This window comes from Miniopterus natalensis, chromosome 10 (genome assembly GCF_054644295.1).
Source record: "Miniopterus natalensis isolate mMinNat1 chromosome 10, mMinNat1.hap1, whole genome shotgun sequence".
Classification (NCBI taxonomy): Eukaryota; Metazoa; Chordata; class Mammalia; order Chiroptera; family Miniopteridae; genus Miniopterus; species Miniopterus natalensis.
Window position 1 is genome coordinate 7,942,049 of NC_142090.1, and position 27,773 is coordinate 7,969,821.

At 52.6% G+C, this 27,773-nt stretch overlaps 1 protein-coding gene across 1 annotated transcript; it reads left to right on the forward strand.

The window, feature by feature from the left end:
• DENND11 (DENN domain containing 11) lies at window positions 1-27,773 on the forward strand. Its single transcript, XM_087821376.1, has 9 exons — window positions 1-262; window positions 11,124-11,223; window positions 12,169-12,327; window positions 19,948-20,101; window positions 21,951-22,089; window positions 23,304-23,435; window positions 23,571-23,721; window positions 24,266-24,334; window positions 27,234-27,773. Exons 1-9 carry the CDS (start codon window positions 1-3, stop codon window positions 27,427-27,429), a joined length of 1,362 nt encoding a protein of 453 aa, XP_087677502.1. The 3' UTR covers window positions 27,430-27,773.

Consider the following 27,773-nt stretch of genomic DNA (forward strand, 5'->3'; position numbering starts at 1 on the left):
ATGGTGGAGCGGGGCGACGCGGCGCCGCTGCTGCGCTGGGCCGAGGGCCCCGCCGAGTCCCCGCCGCAGGCCCCCGAGCTGCAGGCTGGGGGCCGGGGCCCGGGCTGGGGCGGCCGCGCGGCCGCGGGGCCCCCGAGGCGGCGGGAGCCCGAGGAGCTGGGCGCCTCCGAGGTGCTGCTGCAGCCCGGGCGCCTGGAGCTGGGCGACGTGGAAGGGGACCAGGTGGTGGCCGTGTTCGTGGTCACCTTCGATCCGCGCTCGGGTGAGAGCCTCTCCGGGACCCGAGGGGGGTGGGGGAGGCAGGAGAGGGTCGCCAGCCCCGGAGCTGGGGGCGGCGGGGGAGGGGCTCGCTGCGCGCGCACCCGCACCCACACACCTGCACCCCCACCCGGCCTCCGGGCGCCCGCGGAGCCCGCAGGATGTCCCCAGCGGGATGCGGGACGCGGGGCTTTGTTCCCTGCACCCCCCGACCCCCTCTGGTGGCCGCGTCCCGCTGCCTCTCCGCAGGTCGCGGTCGGCGTCCCCACTGTGGTGCCGTGTGCGCTGCTCCAACAGAGGGTCCTGTTTGTGGCCGCAGACGCGCTGGCTTTTGTTTTCTTACTTGGCCCAAAGGTGTGGTGTCCCCTCCCCCCTTTAAGAGGAGGTACACCCTCCCCCCCCCCCCCGGGTAACCCCTGAAATGGAGCGTCCTCAGCTTCCCCGCCCTCGCCCCCCACCTGTCCCTGCAGGACAACTTTCCCAGCGCCCAACTTCCCTTTCCCTGACCGTGTCATTTTGAGGAATTAACGCCGGTGGCCTTGAGGGCTGGGGATTGAGGGACCAAACTGGGGAAGCGTGAAGGAAAAGGGAAGTCCGCCGGGGCCGGCGCCTGCCGGGCGTTTGGAGAAGTGAAAGGTGGTGGCGCCTCACCTCCGCCCGCCCCGCCGCGGGGGGCGTCGTGGGAACCGGGGGCGAGCGCGCGGCCGCCCCGCTCAGCCGGCCCCGGGCCCGCGCCGCACGGCTGCTGCGCGATCGTTACTGGAGGCGGGGAGCTGAGGTTATGAGTCTGGGGCTTAAGAAAACCCAGGCGCGCCCGTGTCCACACTGCAGCGGGGCGCCTGTTAGCCAAGGGTGGGTGCCCGCTGCCGTCTGGAATGCCCTCCCGGCCCCCCGGCGAGGGGCGGGGACCCTGCTCTGCAGCACTTGTTGGGTACCACGCAGCGGGAGGAACTGGGGCAAGGGCGCAGAGGGGGGGCCGGGTTGGGTACTGTGACTTTGGTCAGCGATGACAAACCGGCAAGACACGGGAAGTGACAGCGTGTGGGGAGGAGACAGGCCTTCCTGACAGTCGGCTCCTTGGCCCCCTCCCAGTGGCTTTCGAACTTTTTTGACTGTGACTCACCCTATGCAATTCATTGTACATCACAATCGAAACGCTCGCGTAGATACTTATGTAACTCAGAAGTTTCATGAAATAGTACCAACCCCTTCTAAACACGTAGTGCATACGGGTGTTCTCCATTTGTAAAAATAAAATGAAATGAAAATATGCCGTTCACACATGGATGCACATATGGTTAGCCCTCCCAGATACCAGTACTTTGAAAAACTGCTCTCTTTTAGACCAAACTAACTCTTCTTGCTAGACGAAAACAGGCACTTTGTAACTAATAGTATTCATTAGGCCCTAACCCCATCACCTGCAGGTAAACAGAGCAGGTCCTCCAAGAACAGTGTTTCACTCAGCTGGTTTGGTTATAATGTTAATGAAAAAAATCTGTTCCTAACCAGGGCCACCCATTCTCCCCATCATATCTCGTGGGTTTTCTCCAGGAACTGCAAACCCACCACCCTCCCCCTCACCCACCCCAGCCCATCCCTGAGCTGTGCACGGAGATGACCGGCATTTCTAAATGGTCCCAGCTGGGTGCGTGGCCGTGTTGGAAGGGCGTCCTGTCCATGGAGGATTCCCACCTGCGCCCTGAGCTGCAGGGGGAGGCTCCAGACACCTGCGACCCTTAACTGGCATAAGCGGGTTGGAAAACATTATTTTACTTGCTCGTAATAATCTCCCTTAAACGCATGCATTTCAGTGTTTATTTGAAGTGTTTGGGGGGGCTTTATTTAGAAGTTTGGTGAAGTTTTGTGACCAGAGCTATGGCGTCGGGACTTAACTCTTGTTTATGTCAATTAGCCTTTGGCAAAATTGGTTTGGTTTGTGTCGTTTCTCTCTAACGTCGCAGTTTCCAAGACCCTAGGGCCAATGTTGAGGACTTATTGTGGATGGGAGGGAGCGTGAGATTCACTCTGCGAAGTGTTAGAGTAATAGAAGAAACGGAACATTAACAGTGTCCGATTTAGCAGCGGTGGCTCTGGCGGTAGAGTTTAGGGAGCGGGGGTGGAAAAGCAAATCCTATATTAACCCCAGGTGGAGTCGATAACGTTGGAAAGCCGGGCCGAGCCCCTCGCCCTGCCTTGTCGGTCACAGCTGGTGAGCGCGGTTTTGTGGGTTGGTGTGGTACAGACACAGGTGTGCATGTGGAATGGTTTTCAGATTAACCGGAGTGTGAAAAGGGATTGTAAATGACGCCTGGACACTTCCTTTCTGTAGGCAGGCGTTTTTCTGTCACGGTGTTTCATTGGATTTTCATCACCACTGTTCTTGGATGACCATTTATACCCAGTGTATCCAGGAGAGTATAATTCTCCTGGATACGGAAGAAGAGATGATTCTTTTATGCCTTTAGATACAAGGCTTGGAAGGCTGGTTGGGCATCTGTAGGGAAAACCTGAGAAGAGGCTAGAGGCGTACAAGATGTTCCTTTCGTTGGACTCCTGGTTTGAAAATGACGGTTGTTGGATCTGGAAATGATGCGAGGACGTAGGGGACACGCGCGCACACTCACACACTCACTCTGACAGTCACACACTCAGCCTTTATCCGGAGCAGGGAGTCCTAGGATGGCGGTGCTGGCCATCTGGGCGACAAAGCTGCTATTGAAACGGGGCCCAGATGCCAACTGTGCAAGCCGGTGGGAGAGGTCGGCAGCCAGAAATATCGCTGTTTCCTGTCTTCAGCCCATTAGTCACAGCCTCGATTTAAAAATTTTTATTTTGTTCTTCGGGTTTCTAGTAAAATGTTCTTACTTTTTTCTGCTTAATTAAGGGAAACGGTGTCGTCACACTTGGAAGTCAGGCCTCACCCTGTCTGTGGAGGTGACACAGCTCTCTCACCGTGTGACCGAGGACTTGTGTGTGGGCCTGAGGCAGATACGGCTTCGGGCCTGCAAAGCGTGACACCTGTGTCTCAGTGGACTGTTTCTTTATGGGATTCCCTTGGAATGGCTGCATTTCCCCCAGAGTTATTTTGTGGGCATGTCTGGAAGAATTTTATGCTGTATGTGGGGAGTGGGGGAGATGGCCGAGGGAAAGAGAACCGCCCAGGTTTTTTTAAATGTTTAAATGTTTCTTTTCCCTTTGTTCCCTGGTACCTAAATTACATATAAACACCTATTTAGCGCATCTGAATGCTCCTATGTTTATGTCAAATGAGTGTACAAAAATGACTCACACTCACCGTGATCTCCATACACAAGCATTTTCTTCTCAGCAGTGGAGCCGGTGGAGGTGCGCTGGAGTTGGCGCCAGGTGTGGTGTCTGGGGCGTGACTTGGATGCTGCCCAGGGCATCTGACTTGTACAAGCAGCCAATGGCTCCAGCCACGGGTGGGAAAGTGACCCAGGGGGCTGAGAAGGGAACATTTGGAGCACAATTTTGAGATGGGAAGAGCAGTCCTGAGAATGGCCGGCTGAAGGAGGCCAAGAGCGGGCCGGTTCTGAGAGCGATCCGCTCGGCCACGTCCCGTCTCTGCAGCTTCCATCCGACGTCAGTGAACCACAATTGTGGTTCATTTCATTAATCCCACGGTGGCAGAGTCTTTCCCAGGCTGCTGGTGACTCACCTGCTGTGGTTTTCAGGGAGGAGGCCATCTGTGGCCATCTGCTGGGAATTGTTTCATGTCTTGACAGCCTGCGGAGGGTAGTGTGGGAGTGGGTGGGATTCTGACGCCCACGGGTGCTGAGCGGCCACTGCCGTCTTCAGTGCAGTGATGAGAAAAACTGACAGGCGGGGCCTTCGTCACCTTACGTCACGGAGCAGAGGGGGACAGAGCCGAGGCGAGCCCAGCCGGCCTGTCTCCGGCGCCTGACCTCCTTCCCCACGCAGCACACCGGTCGCCCAGGGTAAAATGATCCGGGGTCTGTGAAACGGGAGGTTTTTTCCATGAGAAACGAACGCACTGGAATCCAGCCCTGGATGGGCATGTGGCTGACTTGAAATCACCAGGATGAATTTCAGGCTGCAAATTTAAAACTAGTTAAAGACCGAAAATCCAAGTGATCTGAGCTGTTTACTTTCCTGGTGTTGATTTTGGAGAGAGAGGAAGGGAGAGGGAGAGAGAGAAACATCGATTGGTTGCCTCCCCACAAGCACCCCGACCGGGTATTGAACCCACAACCTGGGTAGGTGCCCTGACCTGGAATGGAACCTGCAACCTTTTGGTAAAAATCAAGGCACATGTTGGAGAGGGGAAGACTGGTCAGAGGGAGCTGTGAGCCGACCTCAGGCCGGGGCAGCCACTGCTTATGACATGACCACATCGAGAGGAAATTCTCGGTTGGGAAACACCCGACGACGCAAGAGGAGAGGAAGGAAAGTCACCTGTTTCTCGTTGGAAGGAGATTGTTTTGGCTCCGGATCATTGCCTTTTCTACTTTAAATATGAGATGAACTTTCTAACAGGCAGCGTTAGGCTAATGTCTATTCTACTTAAAGAAAGGGTGGTTCAGCCCCGGCCTTGGTGGCTCACTTGGTTGGAGCGTTGTCTTATACACTAAAAGGTTGTGGGTTCGATTCCTGGTCCAGACATGTACCTAGGTTGTGGGTTCAGTCCCAGGTAGGGGTGCGTACAGGAGGCAACTAACCCATGTTTCTCTGTCTCTCTCCCCCCTTCACCCTCCCTCCCTATCTCTTTAAAATCAGTAGAAACATATCCTTGGGTAAGGATTTAAAAAAAAAAAAAAAAGCCCAGCTGGTGTTGCTCAGTGGTTGAGCATCAGCCTATGATCCAGGAGATCACGGGTTGATTCCCGGTCAGGGCACATGCCCGGGTTGCAGGCTTGACCCCCAGTAGGAGGCGTGCAGGGGGCAGCCGATCTTTCATCACTGATGTTTCTATGTCTCTCCCTCTCCCTCCCTCTCTCTGAAATCAATAAAGACATATTTAAAAACAATGAAAAATAGCCTGGCCGGGCTTGACTCAGCAGTTGAGCATTGACCTAGGATCCAGGTGATCCGGGTTCGATTCCCGGTCAGGGCACATGTCTGGGTTGCAGGCTCAATCCCCAGTTGGGGGTGTGCAGGAGGCAGCCGATCAATGACCCTCTCATCATTGATGTTTCTATTTCTCTCTCTCCTTTCCTCTCTCTGAAATCAATAAAGATATATTTAAAAAATAAATAAATAAATAAATAAAAATAATGAAAAATAAATAAATGAATGGTGGTTCAGGAAATACAAATATGCCTGGGGGTACGGTCATTTCACATGAAGACAGAAGCAGCCGCGTATGTAGATAGGACCGAGCCTATCTCACCCGGCCTGGGAGCTTAGGCCACATCAGCTCTGGGAGGCCCTCACACCCAACTGCCAGACTGACCTAAGAGTGGCAGGTACGTGGATAGCCGGGCTTGGCATTGCCGTCTGGCTTCCCCTGGGTGATAGAGCTGCCAACCCAATAAGCTGTTAGTCCAAGTTCCTTTAAATAGGGACTTATTTGCCTTTGCAGGAGCCCAAGTTACGTTCTACCAATATTTGCTGAGTGACTGGCTCAGCGCACACAATGCAGATTGGCACCTAACAAAGGAACGACCTCCTGCACTTCTGAGGACCCCTCCCCAGAAGTTCTCCTTGCAGCTAGAGGCCAGGCAGGCCCTGCAGGTACCTGTCACAGGCCCGAGAGAGGGTGGCTGTGGAGATGGAAGGAGAGAGAATTAGGGGGAAAAGGGACTGTGGACAGTGACGTGCCTCTCTCTGATTGACTGCCCCTGGGGTGAGCCCTTCTGTTGAATCCGTCCAGGCCCCAGTTTCCTGGCTGGGTTCCTAAAGTGCCGCGAGCATGTTTGCAAAACCAGAGGGCTTGGAGTAGGAGGACTGGGCCCGGGACAGGGAGTGTGCAGGGTTTCCTAGCCTTACATGGCTTTGCCTCAAGGATCGCTGAGTTTGAGAGGTCACTTTCCTTTAAGCCTCCACAAATTTCATGTACAAACTGGTTTCCAATATCTGAGAAGAGTGGAACATTTCTGTTAAAGGGTGACCTTTAGCTTTGGCATGCGTGGCTCAGTAGGTTGGGCACTGTCCCATGTATCATAAGGTGGCTGGTTCGCTTCCCGGTCAGGGCACATGCCCAGGTTGCGGGCTTGATCAATGACTCTCTCATCATTGATGTTTCTCTCTCTCTCTCTCTCTCCCTCTCCTTTCCTCGCTCTGAAATCAATAAAGATATATTTAAAATAAAAGAGTTTAGTATAGATCTCTTAAGAATAAGGCATAACCACAGTATCACTACTGTCCTACCATAATTACCCTAGGTTATATTTATCTATTAGCTTTTTATAATTAATTTTATTTTTAGACCGGTTTTAGGTTTATAGAAAAAGCAGACGTATAGAATTCCTAAATATCATTTCCCCTACTATTGACATTTTGCATTAATGTGACGTATTTGTTACAGTTGGTGAACTAATATCGATACGTTATTATTAACTAAAGTCTGTAGTTTACATTTGTGTTGTGCTGAACTTTCTGTGGGTTTTGAAACATGTCCAGTGTTGCGTATCCACCATGATAGGATCATACAGAATAGTTTTACTGCCCTAAAAATCCCCTGTGCTCCAACCACTCATGTCTTTTTACTGTCCCTGTAGCTTCTTTTGTGTCGTATAAAAGAATCATGTATCTTTCAGACGGGCTTCTTTCACTTAGCACTATGCATTTAAGGTTCTTCGTGTCTTTTTACGGCTTGATAGCTCACTTCTTTGATTGCTGAATAGTATTTTATTGTAGGGACGTTCCACGGCGTGTTCGGCCATTCACCTTCTGAAGGACGTCTTGGTTGCTTCCAGTTTGGGGCAATTAGGAAAAAAGCTGCTGTAAACATTCATGTGCAGGCTTTTGGGTGGACATGACTTTTCAACTCATTGGATAAATACAAAGGAGCGCAGTTGCTGGGCCATATGTAAGATTATGCTTAATTTTGTAAGAAACTGCCCAACTGTCTTCCTGAGGGGCTGTGCCACTTTGTGTCCCAGCAGCGGCGGATGCCAGGGCCTGTGCCCCGCCTGCGCCCCAGCACTGAGAGTTGTCAGTGTTTCCGACTTTGACCGTTCCGATAGGTATAGTCTGTGGTAGGATCTTGCTGTTTGAATTTGCGTTTCCCTGATGACACGTGATGTGGAGCATGTTTTCGTATGTTCCTTTACCATCTGTATATCTTCTTCAGTGAGGTATCTGTTCGTATCATTTGCCCGTTTTTAAAACTGGGTTGCCTGGCCGGGCGTGGCTCAGCGGTTGAGCGTCGACCTAGGATCTAGGCGATCAGGGTTCGGTTCCCGGTCAGGGCACAGGCCCGGGTTGTGGGCTGCAGCCGATCAATGGTTCTCTCATCATTGATGTTTCTCTCTCTCTCTCTCTCTCCCTCTCCCTTCCTCCCTCTGAAATCAATAAGGATATATTAAAAAAATAATAAAATAAAAAAATAAAACTGGGTTGTTAATGTTGAGTTTTAAGATTCCTTTGTGTATTTTGGATATAAGCCTTTATCAGATATGTTTTTGCAAATATTTTCTCCCAGTCTGTGGCTTGTTTTAAATTTTAATGAAGTACAGCTTACCAGTTTTTGGCATAGATTGTGCTTTTCGCTCTCGTATCTAAATACTCATTGCTCAACCCAAGATCACCTAGATTTTCTTCTATAGTATCTTCTAGAAGTTTTATAATTTTGCATCTTACATATAGGTGTGCTATTCATATTGAGTTAATTTTTGTGAATTCTTTTGCATGTGGATGTCCAGTTTTCAGCACCATTTGTTGAAAAGACTGTCTTTTCTTCATTGTATTGCTTTGCTCCTTTGGCAAAGATCGGTGGACTGTGTAGTTGTGGGTCTATTTCTGCGCGCTCATTCTGTTCCATTGATCTGTTTGTCTAATCTTCCGCCGTTCCACACTCTTTTTGTTTCGGATATATAGATTTTTTATATCTAACAACTTAAGAATGCACACTTTTCTCAACTGTGCACGGAACATTTATAAAAATTGATATGAACAAGTCATAGAGAACACATCGAAAAATAATAAAGAATGAATGACCTTTGCCACAGACGGAAATGAGCAGTTACTGTTAAATGATACATTTTAAAAAATTCCCTGTGTATTTTGAAAATTTTTAAAACACACTGCTGAATAATTAATGCAGATTTAAAATATCTAAAGGGCTGAACGATCTGAAAACATTTACAGAGCAATATTTGAGGGATAAAGCAAAAGCAGAATTTTGAGGAAAATTTACATTTTAAATATGTACATGAGATGATAAAACTTTAAAAAGAATGAGCTAAGCGTCCATTTTTATGAAATTAGAAAATGGAGAGAATAAATTACAGGGGGAAAAATACATTAAAAAAAGAATAGATTTTCATGTACTCAGTAAAGACCTGCTGGGATTTTTTTAAAAATTCCAGTTTACATTCGGTACTATTTTGTACCAGTTTCCGGTGTACAGCTTAGTGGCCAAACAATCATACACCCTACAAAGTGCCCCCCTTGTATCCCAAGCTCCCCTCTGGCAACCATCCGCCTGTCCCCTATATCTGTGAGTCTGTTTCAGTTTCGTTTGTTCTTTAGATGCCACATGCACGTGGAATCGTATGGTATTTGTCTGTCTCTGTGCGACTTCTTTCACTTAGCGTAATGCTCTTTAGGCCCACCCACGTTGCCGCAAACGGTCAGCTCGTATCATTTTTGATGACCGAGTAATATTCCGCATTGTAAATGCACCGCCGCTTTTCATCCACTCGTCTGCTACGGGCACGTGGGCTGCTGGCGTGTCTTATCACCGAGAATAACAGGGCAGTGAACGCAGGGGTGCCTGTGGTCTTTCCAGCTATCGTGTTGGGTTTCTTCCTATAAATACCCAGAAGTGGGGTCGCTGGATCATAAGGCTGTTCCAGTTTTAACTTTTTTTTTTTTTTTTAATTTTATTTTTAATTTTTATTATTTTTTTAAATCTTTATTGATTTCAGAGAGAGGAAGGTAGAGGGAGAGAGAGAGATAGAAACATCAATGATGAGAGAGTCATTGATCGAGCCCGCAACCCGGGCATGTGCCCTGACCGGGAATCGAACCCTGATCGCCTGGATCCCAGGTCGACCCTCAACCGCTGAGCCATGCCCGGCTGGGCCAGTTTTAATTTTTTGAGGAGATCCCGTGTCGTCTTCCATACACGTGGCTGCACCAGCCTGCACTCCCGCCAGCAGTGCACAGGGTTCCCTTTCGACCACACCCTCACCAACTTGGTTATTTGTTGATTTATTGGTGACAGACATTCTGGCAGGTGTGAGGTGATATCTCATTGTGGTTTTTTGTTTTTCTTTAATCATCCCCTGAGGATATGCGTATTGATTTGCGAGAGAGAGGAAGGGGAGGAGACGGAGGGTGGGAGGGAAAGAGAAACAGAGAGGGAGAGAGAGAGAGAAACATCCATTGGTTGCCTCCTGTACGTGCCCTGACTGGGGATCAAACATGCAACCCAGGTACATGCTCGGCTAAAGACAGGAAGAAAAAAATGAACACTGAGGGTCAGCTTCCAGCCCCTCATCTGCTAGCGTGTCTATAAAATTTCCCACAAAAATAGGGTTATTGGCCAAATAATTGTGGAAAATTAAACACCGTGTTCATTTCATGGAGCTTCACAGTGCAGAGTAACTCACAAAGGCTCTGAGAAGGTCTGCAGAAAAGCAACGTGTCCATCTTTATATAACTTTAACGAAGGCGGTTTGGCGAAAACGCCCTTTAAGATGTGTGTTATTTTTGGCAGAAGCCCTGCCAAGCTAAGCTTTGGGAAACGCTACTTGGGGAACTCTCGATGTTTTCTAGTTTGCAGTGACACGAGCATTTTGACAGCAATCCTTCTAGCGACGTAGTCAACAGAAATGTGTGTCGGTCAAGGTTTAATCCATGCGCCGGGACCGCTGGGAGCTACACACGGGACTCATGTTCCTCAGTGTGTGGGGGGGTTAGACACCGTGTGTAAGGCTGTCGTCTTCGTGTCTGGTGGCGGAGCTTGGAGGGTACTGGGGGAGCAGTTATGGAAGAAGGGGGTGGACTCGACCAGCCGGAGCTGATGAGGGTGGGTGGAAACCCGGGGAGTCCGTCACTGCCCCCGGCTTTGAGGACCTGGCTGGGGAGTCAGAAGATCTGAGAGAGGACCCAGGGGAAGGGGGATCCAGATCAGCAGGCCTGGCGGGAGGCCTGAGAAACAGCCCGGCCTCCCACGCGTGCTCACCAGACGGTCCGCAGCAGTGCTATTTGTGAGCATTAAACGGAAAATAAGCTAAAATGCACATCAACGGTTAAGTAGATCCACAGTGTTACATGCACAGGATGGAAGTAATCAATGAACAGACTGTATCTTGCAAAAAAAAAAAAATTGAACAAAAGAAAACAGACGCAAAGTATGATCGCACTCGGATACACTTCAAAAGCAGCAAAGCTCAGGCCTGGTGTTAGCAGTCAGGGGAGGGTTAATCGTGCAGGGGCTCCAGAGGCTTCTGCCCGCAGGTCAGGGTCTGCGTCTTGGTCCGGGCGCCGGCTACAGAGACGTGTGCACGTTGGGAAAACGCACTGAGCTGGATGGTCGTGACAGCACTTCGTATACTATTTTTCTGTACTTACGCAGTGCAGAGTTTAGGTCATTAACGTTTTAGCAAGTTATTGAGCCCATTTCTTGGGAAGCTGTGCGTGCCGAGTCCCGCACTGACCCTTTCTTTGAATGACTTTGCTTCTTTTAACTTGCGCTCTCCCTTCCACAGGAAACATGGTGGAATGGTGTTTACCTCAAGATATTGACCTCGAAGGCGTCGAGTTCAAGTCCATGGCCAGTGGGTCCCATAAGATCCAGTCTGATTTCATGTGAGTACTTCTGATTCCAGTCCTCCCCTTACCATTTTCTCTCCCCGTCCCTCCCCCAGCCCATAAGGGTTCTTATCAGGGGGTCTTCAGGAGGCGTGTGTAAATGCCCTGAAAATATATACATAGTTTTGTGTTTATATCATTTTTCTAGCAAGAAGGTCCTGACCTTTCATTAGGTTCTCAATGGGTTTAATGACCCCGAAACGTTAAGAACTTGTTCCGTAGAAATTCTCTCCCTTTCTAAGAAATTTCTGGACCTCCCTTGAGGCTTGGCTTTAAGGAAAGCGTGGAGGTTTGGTCTAGTTTCGGTTAACCCAAGATATTCCTGTGCTAAGGCTTGAAATCCGAGCTTTAAGTCAGGCCGGTCTGTGGCCCCGGGTGATGAAGATTCTCGGGAGGAGCAAAGGGAAGGAACTGAGGGGTCATGAAGTAGCTCCGACCTTCCCCTGGGGCTGACCCTGCGACTGATGCCGGCGAGAAAGGGGAAGGAAAGGCGGCAGCTCTGTCAGAGCCTCAGGAAGTGAGGACGGTCAGGGCGGTTTATGCGAACGACACGGGGTGCTGGTCTGGACGGCCTGAGATGACTCTGTCCTGGGCCTTCCATCTTTGGTTGTCACGCAGGAGAGGAGGACGGATATGTTCATGGTCATGGGCAGTCGAGTAGCAGGCTGGCCGGAGACCAGTCCTGGCTCCAGCTGATGACCCTTTTTGAGCCTTGGGAGTCTCATTTGGGAGGTCGAGCAGCTCAGGCTAATTTAGAATCCCCCCGAGAGTCTGAAAAAGTGGGGTGTTGTTTTTTTTTTTTAGACTGAGCTTTCTCACATAGTGCCCTGGAAACAGGTTTTTCTTTTCTTGGGCACTGCATCTCCCGTGTAAAAAAAAACAAAGCCAAACAAAAAATCCGCCTGTGAGATTTGGACCCACACCTCGTGTCTGTCCGTGCAGCTATTTCCGGAAGGGGCCCTTCTTCGGCCTGGCCTGCTTCGCCAACATGCCCGTGGAGAGCGAGCTGGAGCGGGGCGCGCGCATGAAGTCCGTGGGCATCCTGTCCCCGTCCTACACGCTGCTGTACCGGTACATGCACTTCTTGGAGAACCAGGTTCGGTACGTGGCTCGCGTACGCGTGCGGGGAGGCGGCGGGGATCGATCGGCCAGCGCGTGTCCTGATGAGCCCCGGGCGAGCACCGCTGTGGGTCAGAGCAACAGACGCCTTCCCAGGAACATCCACGGCCACGAGCCACATGCCACGCGCCACGCGCCACACCCCGGGTGGTGGTCTTTTTGTTTCAGCCAGTGTCCCGCATCATGATTCTTCACACTGTCGTGAAAGCTGAGATAGATTCTGCTTTCAGTTTATTTTAACACTGGCATCCATTTGGCCTGATTAAATAATTTGCTCTCGCCTGCATGGTCTTTGCTTCTCGAGGCCACAATAATAACCTCCTTGCCCCAAGTTAGGCAATCAGACTCTTCTTTTTTTTTTAAGCCTGATCATTTTTTATTTAGGGGAATCATTATTATTTGGGGTAATGGGGAGGGAATTTTTTTAGCAGAAGCAGCAGTTAAATGTTAGTCATTTAACATTCTGTTTCATTATGTATGTATTCCAGTTTCATTCCAGATTTTGAGGGAGAAATCCACCCCTAATCCTTAAAACACTGTTAAAATTTTAGTACACTTGTCTCTTTGCTGACATATATATATATGTGTGTGTGTGTGTGTGTGTACTTTAAAAATATATCCTTGGCATCATATGGTGTATATATAGACATACCCTTTTATCACCTGTACTTTTAAAATTTATTATTTTGTTTTTTTTATATAACAATCTTTCTCCATCATTATCTTTGAAACAATGTGAGATATATTGCTTATTTAAAAATTTATATAGAAGTATAAAATAATTTTTAAAATTCTCCCGAATCTTAACACTCAGGGAGATAGCCATTCTCAATAAGCACTGAATGCCATTCTAAACTAGAAATAACTTTACAAAAATAGGATTCATATTTTATGAAGATTTAATTTTATCAAATAGCAGGCTGTTTTCATGACATATAGTTAATTTTACTTGTTTCTATTAGGAAAAGAGTAAGTGAAACAAGGGATTGTCCCTTTTTTGGATATTTATAACATTATTCGTGGGACATACAAAATTATGAACTTAAAAATTAGCCTGCTGTATTTGGTCAAGCATTTAATTAACTCACCCCTAATGTGATGGCTGGAATCGCTTCTCTTTGGTGAGGCCTCTGCAGGGCCGGACGTTCCCCACCCCTGCTTTAAGGGAATATTTTTTTCCCCCACACTAAGATATATTATTTCTTGATCTGTTTCTCCAAAGTTAAGAAAAAATATGATGAAAAAACCTGAAGATATGGTGTCATTCTTATTTTTATTGAGAAGAAACATGTGCAGTGCAGCGTGGAAATCCTTGCACAGGTGCCATTGGTTTTTAAATTGTTTCAGCAGTTGGCAGAGTCCATTACCTCACACTCCCAGCTCCTGTGCCCTGCCTCACGTCTCACCGTTACAGCTCGCAAGGCCTGTTCCCCGCAGTCCTGTCACTATAATCCCCGCTGTCCTTATGTCTCGGTTGTACTTTCCGACCACCTCCAGGACTCGGCGTGGCTCCGTTCCTGAGCTCCCAACATGATTTCTTTCTTCGTTGGTTGGATTTTGCCATCAACCACTGTTTCTTTGTTTTCGTGAAAGGCCCGTGGGCGCTGCCTTCGCTGAGGCCTTGCCCGCTTAGTCACATGGGCCCGTTACCGGTGCCCCCGGCTGGCTGCCGGGATCTCAGGCCTTTCTGCTCAGGACGCTGCACAGAGCACTGTGCTGGCCTCTAACACTAGTCCTTTTGGAGACGTTGCTTCTAACACCGCAGATTCTTTCTTCATCTGGGATGTTTTTTTCCCCCGGGGTAGTTTGTCCCCTTTGATCTACAGATAAGCCTTTTTTTTTTGGTTACAGCATCACAAGGGTTACCAGCTTTCGAGTCTGCGGTATCTATTTTCTCACCCCCTTCCCCTTGCCAGCTGCTACGCCAGTGCCAGCCACAGCGTGGTTTTGACACTGGGGTAATTCATGTCTGCGTATCGTTTTCTGCTGTAGCCAGGCCAAGTTGCTTTCACAAAGACACCCAAAACACAGCGAATCAAACAAGGTAGAAGTACAGCTATTTTTTTTTTATTTTTTTTTTTAGCATGACCGTCCCAAAGGGAGAGAAGCACTCCAGGGTGGCAGGTGGCTGTTTTCCTGGGTCACGCTGGGACCCAGGCCCTCCTGTCTTGTATTCTGCTATCTTGCAGAGAATGGCCTTCACCCGCACGTAGGCGTCTCCTCATCATTAGCACGTCTGTGTCGCAGGGACGCATGGCTTCTGCGCCCATCCCACCGGCCACTTCTTAATCACTGGCCGCACCTAGCGGCTGGGAAGTCTGGGAAATGTGGTCCTTAACTTGGCGGCCACGTGAGCAGCTAAAATTTGGAAGTTTCTCTTACTAAAGGAAGGAGAGAGGATGGCAGTCTGTACCACTAGCGTACAACTAAAACTTTTTACCCAGTTCCCACATCCATCCAGTCTTCCCCGTAATCACTGAATTTCTCCCGTCTCCTTCTAGACTTTGTCTACGCGTCTACACAAATCCAAGCGCAGATTCCCATTTCCCCTCTTTTCATATAAAAAGCAGTGTGTCCCACGTGTTTTGTGGCTTCCCTCTTCCATGCCACAGTGTCTCTGGGAGGCCTTCTCCTACGATGAGTTTCTCTGCTGCTTCTGACAGCTGTAGATGTGCCCCGTAGAGAAGACCCATGTTGGGTTTGTCAAGTCTCGTGTTGACAGGCACTTGATTCTTTCTACGATTTTTCCTTTTCAAATAACGCTGCCCTGCCCAGCCGGGCGTGGCTCAGCGGTTGAGCATCGACGTAGGATCCAGGAGATCGGGGTTCGATTCCCGGTCAGGGCACATGCCCGGGTTGCGGGCTGCAGCCGATCAATGACTCTCTCATCCTTGGTGTTTCTCTCTCTCTCTCTCCCTCTCCCTTCCTCTCTCTGAAATCAATAAAGATATGTTTAAAAAATAATAATAACGCTGCCCCGAGTACCCACGGACAAGTGTCATTTCACACGTGAGCGGAACGCGTCTACGTTCAGTTCCCAGAGATGAAACCGGCGGTCCACAGGGTGCATGTGTTTGTGACGTCAGTAGATTCCGTCGCACGGCTTTCTGTAGAGATTGTGCCAATGTGCCCGCCCAACCGTAATTCAGGGGAGCGCTGTTTGCCCCTAACGCTGCGGCGCAAGGTAAAAGCTTTGGACTTTGGGCCTTCTGATGGGCAAAACGCGGTGCGTGGGTGGTTTTAATTTGCATTTTTATGCTCATAAGGGAGGTTGAGTGTGAGTCATTTGTCTTTTCTGTGACCCGTTCCCAGCCTTTGCCACATTTGTTTTTGGTTGTTGGCCTTTTAAAAATTAATTTCCAGGAGTCCTTTGTGTAAGGGGAGATTTGTTCTTTGCGGCAGACACAGAAAATGTTTTCCCATTTTGGCGTTTATTGCCTGGCATTCCTTTTTCATCGTGCGGATTCTTGCCTTTGTTGAACGCATTCGTCTTTGCCTGGCTTCTGGGTTTGGAGGTGTAGCTGGAGAGGTTTTCCGGCGTGGTGGTTAAAGAGGGCTCGAGGTAACAGGAGAGACGGGGCTTGCACGGGAGGGTGCAAGGAAACCAAGGGAGCACCGTGGGGGCAGCCAGGGCGAGGCAGGGGTGATCCTTGTGCGTAGCCATGGCGTTTATATAAACTCTCCAGACCTGATTTCTTTCTTTTTTTAAATATATCTTTATTGATTTCAGAGAGAGGAAAGGAGAGGGAGAGAGAGAGATAGAAACATCAATGATGCGAGAGTCATTGATCGAGCCCGCAACCCGGGCATGTGCCCTGACCGGGAATCGAATCCCGATCGCCTGGATCCTAGGTCGACGCTCAACTGCTGAGCCACGCCCGGCCGGGCACCAGACCTGATTTCTGAAAACACCTGTCTCTGTTTTACATTCATTCTTATTGCCGATATCCCAGGCTTACTAGCATTTCATCTACAACTCTTGGCTTCACTGTCTTCTAGTTAGAAAGTTCCTGGCTGTGACTATTTCTTAATAATCAAAAGACTTTGGAGAGCTGCTTTATACAGTAAGATAAAAATCGGAAAAAGGGAGAGTTATAAAATAAAAGGAAGTGAGAGGCGTCAGTTCATTTTTGGACCTTGCTTCGGTCTTGATTCAAACAGCCAGCTCTGCAGCAGCATCTTGGGGACGGCCGGTGTAATCCGCATGCGGACCCGGTTAGTTTATGTTAAGGTATCGCTATTAACAGAGGTGAGGTCACGGCACGGTGGTTACGCTGTTTTTTAAACAGACTTTCTCCCTTGGAGGTGCCCGCCAAAGTAGTTATGGGTAAAGTGTTATGATAAGGGACTCGCTTTAAAATATTTCAGGACGGGGGGAGTCGGATGAGACGTAACCATGTTGATCAAACACTGATCGCAGTCAAAGCGAAGGGCGCCTAAAGGGCTTATCATTTTCTTCTTTCTACTTCCTGCGTGTAACTCAGATTTTCCATGATAAAAATGTTTAAAAAGACTAAATATAAAATGAGCATAGAGTTATTATAGAAAACTTTGAAAAAGACAAAACGCTCCAAGTAAAAAAGGTCGCGACCCCGCCAGCTGGACACACCTACCGTTCACGTTTAAATCCTTGCCTTTTGCCCGCGTCTAAATATGCACATACGCATTAATTAAGAAAATACCTCTGTAATATTTTAAACAATAATAAAATTTAAGAAAAAAAAAAAGAAAAAATGCCCAGTCAGTCGCCGCCTGCGTTGTCTCACCTGGAGTGTGAGCCTCCCAGAGTATCGTGACCCACGGTCCGCACCACCGTTTTGGTGGTTTCATGGCATTTCGACATATAGGCGACCACAGTTTAACTGCAGGGTGTCCCCAAAAACGTATACACACTTTCTGTAATTGTTCATTCCAGTGGGTTCATTCTGGAAAGAAGGAAACATGGACCGAGCCATCCGCCGTTAAAGCGTGTCCATTTTGGGGGGGGGCACCCTGTAGTTCACCCTTTTGGGGGCTTCTGGCTAGTTTCATATTCTCCGCGGCTGTAAAGTGCGCGCCCGTCGGGGACCGATGGCGGCCCTTCGGGAGGTGGTGCCCTTCGGACCCCACCAGCAGTGGGTGGGGGTGCATGCTCTCCTGTCCTTGCCAAGCCTCGGAGGGCGATGGATACACCGGGAGCGACGGTGCCCAGAGCCATCTCCCGGCCTTATTGCCAGGGGAGGCAGGCGAGCCGCAGCGGGCATCTGCATGGGCACAGAAACGTCCGTATCGGGGAAGGGGCTGTGCGTTTCGGGAGACCTCCGGTGTCTCTGGTCCTGCCGGCATCCGCGATCTGGCCCAGAAGCCTGGCTCAGAAGCCTGGCTTCAGCCTAGCCCGTGTTGTGTCAGCTCCTTGCCAGCTTTTAACCACGTCATGCCTCCTGGACGTTTCCACGTGGTAGGTTCTTAAGCTGCGCGCCCCTCTAGGTAAGATCACCAGAAGCTCTCCTTCGGCATCGCCTTGGACGCCCGGTTCTCCTTCGGCGCTCTGCGTCGGTGCGACACCTCTCGGGTTGTCTTCGCATTGTGGTTTGATGACCGGTCTTGTTTATTGCAAAATCTATGCTGTTTCAGTTTTGAGGCTTCCCTACCACGGCTGCTCGCCATTGACGCGGGGCCTGTGTTCGTGCCCCGCGTTTCCCATCCTCGGCCGTTCCGCTCCGTCAGTCGGATGTCGGAGGCGGTCAGGACAGGACCCTGAAGCGAACTTTCTGTCCAAGGGACCCGAACTCAGAGCTTTTCTTTAGATTCTCCGTCCCGGGGTGGCGTTTAATGTAGCCAAGCAGAAAAGACAGTCCGTGGAGCAGCAAACCACCGGCGGACCCAGAAAATGATAAGTTTTATGTACGTTTCCCCCTTTAGCGCAGAAAATGCAGGACCGAGAAGACACAACAGGATGGTTCTCACTGTTCTTCTCAGGGAAAGTAGGACCCCTTGAAAACATCCTCGAACGTAATCGTGTCTTTGCGTCACTTCGTATTAACCAGACTGGCGTCCGTGTGACACCCAGCCCTGAGGAGTATCTGAAATCTGCCGTCTGCTCAGACAGACAGACACGACGGAGTCACTGTGGGTTTCCCGTCCCCACACAGGCGTCTTTGTAAGAATGAAAGAAACGAATATAAGCACCCCGTGCGACGCTTAGGACGGAACGTATAGGAACCCCCAGGTCGGAGGGCTGCGACTCGGGGAGACACCTATTTTAGTGATCATTTGTTGGATGTAGCTGGTGTGGTTTTTCTTCCTTTTTAAAATGTAAGTTGGCGAGAAGGTCTCCTTTGGGGCCGGCCCAGAACCTTCCCTGTTCACCTCATTCCGGAGCCCCCCCCTTGGCCCGGCCGGCTGCTGTGGGACCTCGGGGAAGAAGGAACCTGGTGTTCTGTGGGTGACGGACATGTCACCTCTTCCACTTTATTTCATCTACGTGTCAGAATAGCATCGAGGTGGCGCCGGTATCCACTGAAACGGACCGTGTGCTTGTTAAGGAGAGAGAGAGAAGCGGCTTTGAAGTTCAGTGACTTGCCTGGGATCTCAGCGGAGCGGCCGCCGTGGCCTTGAGTCGGGAGCTCTGTGTTCATCTCCGATGCTCCAGGGGAGCCTCCGCTTGCTCAGTAAAGCTCGGTTTTAATTCTTCGTTGCAGTAGGGTGGAAATGGTAGGGTGCGAGGGGACACAAATGGGCTAAAAGGGTGTGTCCCCTGTGTGTGTGCATCTGTGTCCAAATTTCCCCTTTTTGTAAGGACACCAGTCACGTTGGATTAGGACTCACCTTAATGACTTCATTTTAACGTGATTACCTGTGCAAATGCCGTCTCCAAAGAAGGTCACATTCCGAGGTGCTGGGGTTAGGACTCCACCGTCTTTTTTTTTGGGGGGGGACACACACACACACAATTCAACCCTTAACACCCCCAGTACACCTAGTGCCAGATAGTCCTCCCCGCGCTCCTGCATTCGGGTGAGGGCAGGGCTCCCGTTGTCCGAGTGGTCCGGGGCTGCCCACCGCCGGGTCCCTGCCATCCCGAGCCGGGTGGGGGTGGGGAGAGAGGGGAGTCTGAGCTTTTTCTTAGTACTTGGTGCAGACATACTGAGCCCTCGGTGACATCTGATAATCGTTTCCTCTTGGTGGAGACACTGCTTCCTTTTTCTTTTACAACAACACAGCCAGCAGGCAAGCAGGACTTCTAAACACAGAGCAGCTGGAAGCGGGGAGCCTGTGGTCTCCCCGTCACCCTCCCAGGGCCCGCCGTGCAGCCCTGGGACGCCCCACAGGGCCTCAGCATGCTCACCAAGGACAATAGGCCTTAGTCACAGTCTGCGAATTCCACCCGTTCCCCACGAGGAGTGCGCCCCACACCCCGTCAGACCCCGTGTTGGAGCTTTTCCTAAGGTTCTTCTGTGATTCCTGAGGGGCCGTCCTGGGCAACCTCAGAAAAGGGTTTTTTGTTTTTTTTTCAGTTCATCAGGGCGTTTGCCCCTAAGTGTTGCAGCCCTGGGGTGGGCTGGGGGAGGGGGGGACAGAGCTGTGGGGTCTCGATCTCATTGCACACGTGCCTGTTTGCAGACACCAGCTGGAGAGGCCGGGACATTACTCCCACCTGGCTGCCTTCTATGAGGACAAGAAAGGGGTGCTCCATGCCGGTCCTGGGAGGGGCGGTGGCCTGCCCCCCGTCTACTGGCTGCCTTCCATCCACCGGTACATGTACCCCGAGATGAAGGTGAGGTCTGCTGTACTCGCACGGCCTGGGCTTGTGTCTGCGGACGGTAGTGCTTAGCTGTTAATTAATAAGGAATTTCTGTCTTGGGCTCCTGTCCAAAGTCCGCTTTTGATAGAGCAGGATTGCTAACTCCAGCATTTGGGTTCTTCTAAAACGTAAAGCAAGTTGTAGTAAACAGTGTGCTCTCTAGACCCTTCCTAATCATTGTGCAAAGCCATAGCAATAGGCCAGTTGAGGGGATTCCCTGGGTGGGGGGGAGAGAGGTGGGTTGGGTCCTATTGATTCAGGTATTTTAAAGTTAGACATCTGAGCCAATGACAAAGAGGGAAAACAGGTCTGATATTTCCTAGTTACAGTATTTTGGATATTGCTTTAATGTATATTTTTTTCTGAAGTACTTTGCCTTTGTACTAGAATATATTTGTTTTACAGTTAACAGAACACCTGGCCAAGTATTAGGTGTTGGGAGGGAACAAAGGTGACTGTGAACTTGAGGCTCCTCCTCCCCGCCTTCCCTATATTTGGTCACAAGACACTTCAAGCAGAAACCTCGTGCTCCCTGGTAGAGAAATTGCATCATGAATTGGAGGGAGGAATCTGGGAAGGCTTCTTGGAAGAGGAGGCAATCCCTGAAGTGATTGGCTAGGCAGAAAGTGAGGGGTGCTGACTGCAGACTGAGGGAGGGCCTGGCCAATAGTGGCTTAAACCGGTGCGTATTTATTATCGCACAGTTTCTGTGGGTCAGGAATCAGGCACAGCTTAGCTGGGGGCCTCTGCTTCATGGTCTCTCGTGAGACCACAGTCAAGGTGTCAGCTAGGGTCTGAGTCTCACGTGAAGGCTAGACTGGGGAAGTGTATCCGCTTCCGAGCTCACGTAGTTGTTGAGTGCACTGGACTGCTGGACTTGAGGGCTGCTGGACTGAGGGCCTCTGAACCTCACTGACCGAGGGACAGGCTCCTGTGTTTAGCAGGAAAGGAGGGATGGTTGGAGTTGAAGTACAGCAGCTGTTCCACCAGCAGGCCCTGTGGGCCTTCCTCCCGGTGACCTCGGAAAGCGGGACCACCTGGCTGCTCAGGCGCCAGGACAGCACCGAGCAAAGCCCTCAAGAGCATCCTGGCAGGCTGAGGGCTCAGAGACGGCCAGCTGGCTCACAGACACCTCATTCCACACAGTGGCCGGGTCCCCATACATTTGGGGACCTGACCTGGGACTGTTGGCTCATCGCTGTATTCCTTCCAGTGCTCAGTAATGTTTGTGAGTCGAATGTTCTCGCTGAGGTGCACTGTCACTTCAAATACTTATATTTCTGACTTATATACACACACACACACACACACACACACATTTTTATTGATTTCAGAGAGAGGAAGGGAGAGGGAGAGAGAGAGAAACATCAACGATGAGAGAGAGTCATCGATCGGCTGCCTCCTACATGCCCCCTGCTGGGGGTTGAGCCTGCAGCCCGGGCATGTGCCCTGGCCGGGAATCGAACCAGGATCTCCTGGATCCTAGGTCGATGCTCAACCGCTGAGCCACACCGGCCGGGCTCTTTCTGACTTTTAAGAAGTTATGTTCAGTCCTGTGTCCTCGGCACCTCTCTGTCCCAAGGACAGCAGTTAAGGATCCTTCAACTCAGACTTCAGTGCGTTGGGGGAGCTGGTGAATTGTAGAAATCTAATTTACAGGTGGGGCTTTGAGAGGAAATGTCACTTTATGTGGAAGTGGCCATCCCTGCATCTGTTTGGTTGCGTTTGGGGGGCTGCTTTGAGACGGGTGGTGCTCACCTGCCCGTAGTGAGCATTTTTCGCAACGACATTTCTAATCACTGCCCCCTCTTTTTTCTTTCAGATCACACACCCCGCCGGTTGCATGTCTCAGTTCATTAAGTTCTTCGGGGAGCAGATCCTCGTTCTTTGGAAGTTCGCCTTACTTCGAAAGCGCATTCTGATATTCTCTCCCCCTCCGGTGGGCGTCGTGTGCTATCGAGGTAACGAGGGGCCAGAGTCGGGGTCCTGCCCTAGTTCCCCAGGGCCCATGCTTGAGTCTTTCCATCGTCCCCCAAGTTCAGAAGGGTTTGCGCCGTGTCATGAGGTCACAGGTTTTAAGCCTGGGAGTGGCCCGGTTGGATCTGTGTGTTTTTATTTTTATTTTTTAAAAAATATATCTTTATTGGTTTCAGAGAGAGGAAAGGAGAGGGAGAGAGAGAGAGAAACCATCAATGATGAGAGAGTCATTGATCGAGCCCGCAACCCGGGCATGTGCCCTGACCGGGAATCGAACCCCAATCGCCTGGATCCCAGGTCGACGCTCAACCACTGAGCCACGCAGGCCGGGCTGGATCTGTGTTTAGAACATGGGCTCTGGTGGCAGTGAAGATGGACTAGGCGACGTGCCGTACTCTGGTGACAGATAAGGGTCTGGATTGGAGCAGAGGAGATGGGTTCTGTGTACAGTTAAGAAAGAAGCTTGAAGCATTTGGTGTGTGGTGGGCTGTAAGGCTCTGATGGGCGTGAGGCTGTAATGGAGGAAGAGTCTAGGGTCCCGAGGACGGTGGGGCCACAAGGCGGGACCGAGGAGGAGGTGGGGTGAGAGTTGACTTTGGACCCAGGGAGTGTGTGCTGCCCGGGAGGCCTTCTCGAGACGTCCACGGGCACTGGCGTAGCTGGGTCAGGCCCCTGGCGGGGAGCTGGGCGGGAGCTGAGGTTGAGAGTGCCTCATACACCGCGCTGGAAACCCGGGATGGGTGGCATCCCGGGGGGGGGGGGGGGGGGGGGAGTTGTGCGCCGCTTAGGATGCAGGCGTGGGGGCTGAACCATGAAGGTGGAAGACAGGACACTGAGGCGGAACCGTCGGGAGGGAGGGAGCCAGAGGATGGAGGGGTCACCGTCGGCGGGAGCAGTGCCGTGTCCCGAGCGAGCCCGGGTGAGGTGAAGACTGAGACCTGTCCACCGCATTTGGTGGGACATTGCTGGCGTGGCCTCGGGGACCTCAGGTCCAGCCCCGGTACCAGTCAGGCTCCCCCTCGTCTCCTTGGACCGCAGGACCACCTGGTTGCTCAGGCGCTGGGACGGCACAGGGCAAGCCCTCAGTGGCATCGCGGGAGGCCCAGGGCTCGGGGACGGCCAGCTGGCTGCGCAGGAGGCGGGGACGGGAGAGACCGACCCCCCGTCCCTGTCCCTGTCCCCGTCCCCGTCCCCACAGTGTACTGCTGCTGCTGCCTGGCCAACGTCTCCCTGCCCGGCATCGGGGGCACCATTCCCGAGTCCAAGCCTTTCTTCTACGTGAACGTGGCCGACATCGAGAGCCTGGAGGTAGAGGTGTCCTATGTGGCCTGTGAGTACGGGGCCCTCGCTGCCTGCTGCCCACCGCCCCGCCCGGCCCCCCAGGCCCTCGCCGTGGGCTGGGGCTCCTGGGCTCCTTGCTCCCCGGTGGGCCGGTGCCCTCCAGCTCCGCCCTCGGGTCTCACAGGCACCACGGAGAAGATCTTCGAGGAGAAGCGGGAGCTGTACGACGTCTACGTGGACAACCAGAACGTGAGGACGCACCACGAGCACCTGCAGCCGCTGCTCAAGGTCAACAGCGCCGACCGGGAGAAGTACCGGCGGCTCAACGAGCAGAGGTGGGGCCCGGCCCTGGGCGCGCACCCCGACACGTCCCCCGGCGGGGACGCCCGAGCGGGGCCTCGGTCACCCCACCCTGTCCACCCTCCCCTCAGGGCACGTGGTGGGCCCGGGCGACGGGGGGCCCCCGGCACGGGGCCCAGGTAGCGCATCAGACACGCGTGGGTGGGGGCTGCTCTCCGGTGGACTCGGGAACCTGCGAAGCCCAAGTGACAGGCGCCGAGCGTCCAGCGTGTGCCCCGAGAGCTTGCTGGGCGTCACCGAGCAATTCCCCGTCGTTCTGGTAGCCCCTGACATAAATGGCTCGTTGTCACCCCTTTTCGATGGGCAGTTAGGAAAGGTGGTCACTTGCTGGAGGTGACACAGGCCCCAAACCGGCCCTGACCCTAGGGGTTTTGACGCCCAGTCCTATTTATTTATTTCCGGCGCCGTGTCCCCCTGCCTTTGGCCTGGGGGCCCTGCTCTGGGACCTCCCTTCCTGGGGGGGGGGGTGGCCGTGCAGATGCCGGTGGCCTCCCGTCAGCAGGTGCTTTCCCGCAACAGGCAGGCGCTGCTCTACTCCCAGGAGGTGGAGGGCGACTACAGCCCCTGTGAGGACGAGCTCTTTGTGCTGTAAGTCGCCTGGGCTGGGCTGGGGTCCCTGCGTGTCCCACCGCGGCCCGGGGAGGTCCTTTACGGCTGCGTCGACGTAAGGAACGTAGGGAGCTGTAGAGAATGTTTGACTTTCTTGAGCCAAACTGACGACGGTGGCCAGGAAGCAAACTGGCAAATGCCCCGGAGAATGGCAGTTGGGCAGCTTATTTTATTCGTTGGAATCAAAGGCGATGCAGGAGGCTGCACGGATGGAGTCCACCGGCTGGTCTGTCATCCCGGCTGCGCAGTGGGCAGAGCTCGTTTAAGGCAAACGCTGACCTTTCTGCTGGAGCGGTGGGCCCGGGCTGACTTCCTGCCCCGACCTGCCCAGTGAGGAACTGGCGGTCAGGCCGTCCTGCGGGGTCACCGAGCCACAGAGCCCGTCAGGCCTGCCGTGTGCTCCCCCAGCTGTCAGGTTTATTACACGGCCCCTTTTGCATTCTCTCTGTCAGCCCTGAACCCTGAAATGCTGTTAGTGGGGTACCCAGAGCAGCTAAGGGAAGAAGCAGGGGAAGGTCATTAAGAGAAAACGGGGTCCTGGGGTTTGTCCTTCTGTTGGGCATTTGCGTCGGATGTCCACTGCGTAGAAGCTGTCCCTCAGGAGTCAGGAGCTTCTCGCCCATTGCTTCCTTTGAATGGAGCAGCTCCTTGCCCTGAGCATTATGGGATAATATGACAATTTAACTCGAACCTAATGAAACATTTCCCCCAGATCCAGTGGTGGTCAGGGCGGGAGTCCCCACATCTGGTGGTGCTCTGGGAGGGAGCCCCCAGATCTGGTGGTGGTCAGGGAGGGAGCCCCCAAATCTGGTGGTGGTCAGGGTGGGAGCCCCTAGATCTGGTGGTGGTCAGGGAGGGAGCCCCCAGATCTGGTGGTGGTCAGGGTGGGAGCCCCCAAATCTGGTGGTGGTCGGGGTGGGAGTCCCCAGATCTGGTGGTGGTCGGGGTGGGAGCCCCCAGACCTGGTGGTGGTCTGGGAGGGAGCCCCCAGATCTGGTGGTGGTCAGGGTGGGAGCCCCCAGACCTGGTGGTGGTCAGGGAGGGAGCCCCCAGACCTGGTGGTGGTCGGGGTGGGAGCCCCCAGACCTGGTGGTGGTCGGGGTGGGAGCCCCCAGACCTGGTGGTGGTCAGGGAGGGAGCCCTGTTCTTACTCATGAGCAGCTGTTGCAACAGTGCTCAGCGAGAACGGAACTGCAGTGGCTTCCTGGTTGGTCTTCCTGCCCCATGTCCTGGGGTGGGGGTGGGGGTGGGGGTGGGGGCGGGGAACAGCGCCTGCAGTTAGAACCCTTTCTGGCTCTGATGCCGAAAATTTTAAATGTTGACATTTCAACAGAGAGCAGTGCTGTGATTCTGAGAAAGTGCACTCTGTAGGGCACTCTCGTAAAGCTGTTTAGATGTACAAGTATCTGGGAATTGAGCAGAGGGCCAGCCGTCCCCTCAAGGCTTGACACCTCCCCTTGTACCTGGAGTTCCTGGGCATCCACAGCTTCCTCGGGCACCGCGGCGGAACCCAAGGGCTCTGCGGGACACAGCTGAAGGGTTGAGACGCTTAGTGCCTTTTCTGAACATAGTTCATATATTCATGCGGTGCCCAGAATCAATGGCATTAGACCGTGCTCTGTGCATCACTGTTTTAAATTGATTTTAGAGAGAAGGGAGAGAGAGAAAGAAGCCTGGATGTGAGAGAGAAACATCAATCAGTTGCCTCCCCACACGCGCCCCGGCCAGGGATTGAATCTGTAACCTGGGTATGTGCTGTGACCGAGGATTGAACCGGCAACCTTTTGGGGTACAGGATGGTGCTCCAACCAGCTGAGCCACACCAGCCAGCGCACTAGGTGCATAATTTTTTAAAAAGTCATCAAAGGGGGCCTGGCCGGTGTGGCTCAGGGGCTGGAGTGCTGTCCCATGCACTGAAGGGTCGCGGGTTCGATTTCCGCTCAGGGCACATGCCCGGGTTGCGGGTTCATCTGGGTCGGGGTGTGTATAGGAGGCGACCAGTCAGTGCTTCTCTCTCGCATCAGTGTTCCTCTCTGTCTCCCTCACCTTCCCCCTCTCTCTGAAATCAATGAAAAAAACCATTTCCTCAGGTGAGGATTTGAAAGAAAGTAATCAAAGGGAAACACACCCAGGATGAAGGGAGGAAGGTGAGCTGTGGGGCGCTGGCGCCTGCAGCTTGAAGCTGTGTCTCCCTCACCCTTCCCCTCCGGCTCGCTGGCTCCGGAGCCCCCGTGACGCCCCAGCTCCTGCGCTCCGCCTTCAGCGTGCCAGCCTGGCGTGGCCTGCGGGGCCTCGGGGGCGACAGTCCCTTCAGAGCCCCCCCGTGACGCCCCAGCTCCTGCGCTTCGCCTTCAGCGTGCCAGCCTGGCGTGGCCTGCGGGGCCTCGGGGGCGACAGTCCCTTCAGAGCCCCCCTTTGCCCCTGGTTACCCAGCCAAGGCTCAGGAGGTGCACTGCAGTTTCTCGCTGGCGTCCCAACCTCAGGACAGCTGTCCCCGTTGTTGCTTCAACTCCCCCTTATGACTAAGCAGAGAGAAGGGAACACAGCGCATGGGGCCTCTCCCCGAGGCTGTGTTTAAATCCCCGGGCACCTTTCAACAGAGAAAGAGCATTTTGGCAGCCAGGCCATCCCTTGCTCAAGGAATTTGCTAATCGTACCATGATTGATGCCAGGGGTTTCTCTGCAAATCTTAGCAGCACTTGAATCGCCCTTCCGTTTAACTCCGGTCCCGTTTCCTTCCTAAAAGAGGTTTCTGATTCTTGCGACCACTGAAAGGTTTATGCAACGAGGGGGCGCCGTTTGGTCCCTGCGCGGACTCTCCGGTGAGCGTCTTGTCTTTTCTGCCCCCCCTCGCCTGTGCCTGGCCTGCCCAATGCAGGTTTTTCCTCGAGCAGAACAACCGGATATTCCAGACGCTGCTGGAGGTGTCCGCCAGCCAAGACAAGACCCTGACGGCCGAGCACGCGCGGGGCATGGGCCTGGACCCGCAGGGCGACCGCAGCTTCCTCATGGACCTGCTGGAGGCCTACGGCATCGACGTCATGCTGGTCATCGACAACCCCTGCTGTCCCTGATGGGGCCGGGCCGGGGGCTGCTCGCACGCGGGGCTTCAGCCGGGCCCCAGAGCGCTCACTTTTTATTAAGTGGACACAAAGGAATATAGTTTCTACTTTCCAACAAGTGTAATTTTTGTAATTGCCGTCCTCCCCGGCCCTGGAGGTAAGATGAGGCCCCTGTGGTCCTCTGTCCTGCTGCGTTCCCCAGGGCGCCGGAACCTCCCACCTTCCCCCAGGGTCGCCCCCTGGTCTGGTCTTCGGCGTCGTATCTTTGATTCTCTCCCCTTGTTGAGCGACCGGAGATGCGGAGAAGGCCGTATGTCGCTGGGGGTGGGCTGGGCTCTGGAATCACGGGGGGTGGG